Below are 5,931 nucleotides of genomic sequence, written 5' to 3' on the forward strand. Positions count from 1 at the left end.
CTCCCCTTTTTCCCCCAAGATGTTTATGTAATTCAAGGGCAGGAACCTCATAACTGCTTTGGATCCAGGCTGTGAGATGGAGGGAGAGGTCGGGTCAGTTCTTGGTGGTAAATTGCCTTCATCCTGGCTTGATGCTCAGAGGTTGACTGTCATTTCCCCAGCTGTAGCCTAAATGAGGCAGTGCCTAGAAAGCCTAGATCTGAGTATGCTAATAAAGCCTAGAAACTGGGAAAACAGGTCAATGTGACCCACTAGCCATTCACAAAAACGATGGTATTGACAAACACAGTCATATGTGGATTGTTGTCTTCCTGTTTTGCTAAAAACATGTTGGTGTTTAATAGTGTTTAGCAATTACAGATCAGCTCTGGCTTCCCACGACTTGGAATTGCTGTGTATATGTCCCGTGCTCTGGAGTAAAATGTTCTTTTGTGCTGCTCTGAGCAGCATTAATTGCACAAAGACAGATTCCAAAGGTGTGTCAGGGGTTCTATAGACACTGTGTTCTGATGGAGCCTTTGTCTGCTGACTTGGTAATGCATATTTAAGTGGTTCCATAAAACATTTAGGAATAACAATCCAGCAGTCAGAAGAGGTTTTTCTTTCAAAGGTCCATTTCCACTCAGATTTCAGAGCTGTTAGCTCTCCTGTACGTGCCTGGCTTTGAGCAGTGCAGCTGACAGGAGCCACACAGGCAGGGAAATGGGGGGGGGTAGTTGATATTCCACTCTTGAAAGAGCAGGGGAAGGTAGTTGTGCAAATTAATATGGAAAACAGGAGTGTTTGTGAGACACAGTCCTCTGGCAACAGGCCCAGCCAGCTCAAATCAGAATATATTACTCTAATCCTCAAATCCCTGCAACCCAGATTTTCCTTCAGCTCTCCAGCAGAGTGGGGCAAGAGAACCAGGATGCTCTGAGAGTTGTTGTTGCTGACATGTTTCCAAATCTCTGATTGAACAGGGCTGTGATTTGTGTGTGTTTGTTGCTCTCTCTGGTGCTGGGGGTGGCAGGAGCTGACAGAACCTATAGGTGCTCTGTCAGCTGAGCAGTGCCAACGTGCCCAGTTGTTTGCTCTGCCACCTCTGCTGTGCACTTAGCTCAGGTCAGTCCCCCCCAGAGCAGCAGCCATGCATAGGGACCCTTGGGGGAAGATGTGCTTGGGCAAAGCTTTCTCCTCCCTTGTCCTTGAGCAAAGCTTTGCAGGTGATGGTTTGGTTTTTGTGTCCTCAGGGGAAGCTGCACGACCCTCAGCTCATGGGAATCATTCCGAGGATTGCACATGACATCTTTGATCACATCTACTCCATGGATGAAAACCTGGAGTTTCACATAAAGGTAAATGTGAGATGACACCTTACGTAACGGGGCGGACGGAGGGAAAACACTGTGCTGCAGATTTGTTCCTCTCTCCCTTTCACTGCTCAAAAAATCATTCTGTTGCTGAGGATGTTTACTAGAAATAATCCAATACAGCCACTCTTTGATGGAGTTAGTGCTTGAGTGTGTTTCCAGCTTAGGTTTGCTGGGACCACACTTGGTAAGGAGCCAACAGGGTCAGAAATCACTGATTCCACTGCAGCTTCTCTACAGACAGGACCTCAGCCCAGACAGGTGTGACAATAAATACCACAGAGCTGCAGGATGTCTGTGGGGATACTGATGTGTTGTTCCTACCTCCAGGATGCAAAGAGTCCTCCATAGCATGTGGGGGTGAAATGGAGGAGAAATGGCTTTGGGAGATTGATGGAACGATGTTAAGAAGCAATTTTCAGCTCAAAAGTTGATGTTTGGGTTCCTTACAATGGGGGTCTAAGCCCCAATTTGAACAGCTACTATGTTTTCCATGTCCCTGTCTGGATCTCAACCATATGATCTCTGAGATTTTCTGGAGTGACCTTTAATTCCCACTGTTCATCTGGTGTCCTGGGGAGCTCCCAGCCACGGGGAGCGTTGGTCCATCTGGCAGTTGGGGTCAGCCTTGCAAGCACACATTGGTAAAATTACCCAGTGGATTGCAGGAAAAAGGAATTCTCCTCTGTGTCATCCTTCCCCCAAAACACACAAAATACACCTGGCTGGCTCAGGAGCTGAGCAGAGGTGGAGTGTGAAGACATTGTCCCTTCTCCAGCTGTGACCAGGTGATGCTCCCTGAGAATGGAGCTCTCTGTGCCTACAAGTTAGAGACAAGTGATTTTTAGTGCTGCTTGAATCAAAGCCCTTGAAGCACTTCTAGGGGAATATCTGTGCATCTATTTTAACAATCTAGTACCTCTGAAGCAGCCACTGATCATCTGTAAAGACTTGGTCATGTATTGAGAACCTGTGGCTGTTTGAGAGGTGCTGGGGAAGTACAGACAGAAGCAGCAGCCTTAAAAAGTACAAATTAGTGCCTCAATAAACCTTAAATTGTAAACTATGGAGCTGCTTAAGAAGAAACACCCCTGAATTTTCAGAGAAATGGGAGAGACACTGGTTTCTTGTCATCATGGTGAAGCTTTCCCATGTCTGTTGCTGTTCCACATGATAGCACTTGGATCCCAACAGATGGGGACCCTGAGATGTAGTAAATTCCTGCCCCAGCAGAAGATATCACTTCATAAATCATGTTCTGCCAGCACAGAATTGTTTCAATGGTTTCCCATCAGAGTTGACATTTCTGAATATCTAACAGCAAAGCTGCCTAATAGCAGGGAGTGAGTGAGTGATTGTACAAGGAGCTGTCAGGGAGAGAAATGCCTGTTCTGTCAGCAGCAGCCAGAATTTAACCAAACTGTCACACTCTCTTAATAACTGAGCCAACACTGAAAATTAATAGCACTTTTTTCTCTCCCTCTCTAACACAGACCCAGTTAGAGCAGGGAGGGGAATGTGGTCTCAGCTCCGTGTGTTGGTTCTCAGCAGTTGTAGGACAATATAAAAATATAACATGGTTAATCCTGGCTGAACTGGACTGTTGGAGTGAGCTGGGCCAGAGGATAGGAAATAAAGGCACAAAAGCAAAATGGATCAGTATTTAATAGCAGTTGGTACATGGAAAAATCAACTCATCAGTATTTAAAACCCCAGTGTAGCCATTTAGTGTTTTAGCTAAGTAATCCCTGGATCAAGCTTATTTAGGGGATGGTTGGGCCTCTCTCCCCTAAGACATTTCTGTTGGCTTCTGCAAGTCAAACACCCTTTTATTAACCCTCATTCTTTCACTCATTCACTTTCTCCTTACTTTTTGGGGGGATTTTTTGAGGACAATTTTCTCTCTTTGCTCCAGAAAAGCTCGTTTTCAGTTTCTTCTTTGGGACTTGATTCCAGACAGGACTTTTACCTGTGCCTCATTGAAAAGTTGAAGTTAATCTATTGCACTGTAATGTAATATATAAGCAATGGATAGATCACTTAGGCTTATGTGAGTTGTATGTTAAGCCACTGGAAGTGCTGCCCTGCTTTGGTGTGGGTATCAATACATCCCTTACACTTGTCAAACCTGACCCTCCTCATGCTGCAGCTGCACTGATGTGATAGCAGCTAAATTGCTTTGATTCTGATCAATATTTCAGCCAATTTTGCCTTACAAAAAGCAAAGATTTGCCTGAAGGTTTTTTTCTGTGCACTTTCCTGATGAATCATTGATAAATGGAGAGAGATCAATGACTTGTAAATCATTCAAGGTACATGGAAAATGTAATTCAACCTGTGTGGGAGGTGGGTTTTATTTTTAGCTCGATGCTTTGACAGAGATGGGGACGTAGATACAGAGATTTTTTAATCCTCGACGTTTACCTCTGTAATGTTTGTGATTATTTAATCAGGTTTCCTACTTTGAGATATATTTGGACAAAATAAGGGACCTACTTGATGGTAAGTTGTGTATTTCTCCCCTGAGGGAGTGTTTTGACGTGGTGCAGTGCTCTGAATCAGGGCTGGAGGGGAAACAGGCACTTTCTTTGGGAGGGAATTAAATTTAAACTCTATGACTGAGGTTGAGAAAGAGAATTTTGCAGCTGAAGTCATCTGATCTGTCTCTTGTGCACCTGCCTCTGCAGTGCTACATAGCCTGGTTAGGAATCAGGGAGCACTGAGAGTCTGACAGACTCCGAGGCAGATCTGAGCCTCTCTGGCAATTTAGATCATTAAGGTACAACTGCAATTAAAAAAGGTAGTGGATCAGAATACATTTGGTTCAGCTTGTGTTAGGCAGAGCTCATTGGGAACGATCTATTTCTCTTACAGTTTTAGCCTTTGGTAAGGATGTTGGAGGTTAATCCAAGTGAGAATTGTGTGTGTTGAGCCAGTGTGAAGATAGAAATGTGTGTTCATGGTAGCACAGAGCCAGGGAAATCAATCTGAGCTGCTCCACTCACTTCTGCCCCTCGAAATTCTTGCTGCTTTGGCAAAATTCACCTTGGGCTGTGTTTGTTTGATTCATCCAGAGCTTTTGGGCCATAAAGTGAACTCTAAGGCACGAGATTGGCAGAGCAGGACACGACTTTGATGTGACAGAAACACTGGAGGTGCAGAAGGAGTGGGAAGTGTCTGCAGCTCTCGTTTAAGACCCTCATGCTATGTGTCTGTGGTGGCTACAGTAGGCACATCATTACCTGTGGAATGTTCCTAATGATCTCAATCTTGTTTTCTAGTGTCAAAGACAAACCTTGCTGTACACGAAGATAAAAACAGAGTCCCATATGTTAAGGTACAAGGATAATTGAATCCTCACTTTCTCATTCCTTCTCACATACTCATTTATTTGCACATTTACATTTGCATCCAGTGTGTTTGCTGCAATAACTCAGCTCAGATTCAAAGCCTTGAATGTTCAGGCAGTATTGGCTCCTGGATTTAAACAGTTTCCTGAAATATTAATGGGCTTGAATCATCTTTGTTTTATTTTCCTGACTTTGAACATCTCTATCTTGTTAGTATGTTGTTAAATTTTAAGTATTCACATTCCCCTTTCATGTCAGATATGAAAGAGAACAACTTGAAGAATTTTGTTCTCTAATATTTGGTTGCATAGATGCTGTAATCTTGCACCAGTTTAGAACAGATTTGTTGGGTTAGGGGTGAAGGTTTTTTATCTAATACCTAACCCATCTCCTACTTAAATGCAATTTACTTGTGATGGACATATCAATATGTATAATATTCTTTTTGTTCTCAGCCTGGGGAGCAAAAATCAGATTGATGAAACAGTTGACTTGGTAATAATACATTAAGGCAGAGAACAAGGGCTTTGCATCTTGTCTTGTAGTTCAAGGGAGAAAAATTGACTTGGCTCTATCATCTAATCCAAATCAGTAACAGGAACACATGTTGTATCATTCCATGTGTTCTACCTATAGAAACTCTTTCCTGCTGCATGTTTGGATTTGAACTGAGTCTTTAATCTAGGGAAGGACAATTGTCTCTCAAGTTACCCCCTGGATTCCTCCTGAAAGTCACCCAAAGGCATGTTCTGGTCCATTGCCTCGCAAATGAGCCTGTTGGATGTTGATGGTTCTTCTAATTATTTGGTTCATTAGTGCTAAATACTCCTCCTGACAGCAGTTGGAGTACTAGGATGCATCCTAAACGTTTCTGATTTCAACGTGCCTCTTTGTAGGGTTGTACAGAAAGATTTGTATCTAGTCCTGAGGAGGTTTTGGATGTCATCGACGAGGGGAAAGCGAATCGCCACGTCGCCGTCACAAGTGAGTGTGCCATGGAGCTCCTCTGCCTGGGCACTGTGGGTGGTTGTGCTTCCTCCTGCTCTATTGATCCTTCCTGGCCACAAAGGACTCACACGAGCAATGTAATGATGCACAAATGATAACACTCTAAAAGTAATAGACTGTAGTGTGAGATGTCTATTGACTTTCAGCTCTGAGCTCCTGGATTTAAGAGGTGGCGTTGTGTTGTTCCATAAAACATCACACTATGGATTGCTGCACAGGGA

At 43.7% G+C, this 5,931-nt stretch overlaps 1 protein-coding gene across 1 annotated transcript in view; it reads left to right on the forward strand.

The window, feature by feature from the left end:
• Positions 1 to 5,931, forward strand: part of LOC103810657 (kinesin heavy chain) — a gene marked incomplete at its 5' end in the record, with an annotated part of 44,844 nt that overhangs the window by 8,815 nt on the left and 30,098 nt on the right. Inside the window, 4 exons of the mRNA XM_009083569.1 lie at positions 1,233 to 1,337; positions 3,806 to 3,854; positions 4,634 to 4,689; positions 5,599 to 5,686. Coding sequence (XP_009081817.1) covers positions 1,233 to 1,337; positions 3,806 to 3,854; positions 4,634 to 4,689; positions 5,599 to 5,686 — 298 coding nt within the window. The remainder of the gene's footprint in view (positions 1 to 1,232; positions 1,338 to 3,805; positions 3,855 to 4,633; positions 4,690 to 5,598; positions 5,687 to 5,931) is intronic.

The sequence above is a fragment of the Acanthisitta chloris genome, unplaced genomic scaffold, assembly GCF_000695815.1.
Source record: "Acanthisitta chloris isolate BGI_N310 unplaced genomic scaffold, ASM69581v1 scaffold11171, whole genome shotgun sequence".
In the NCBI taxonomy this organism is placed as follows: domain Eukaryota; kingdom Metazoa; phylum Chordata; class Aves; order Passeriformes; family Acanthisittidae; genus Acanthisitta; species Acanthisitta chloris.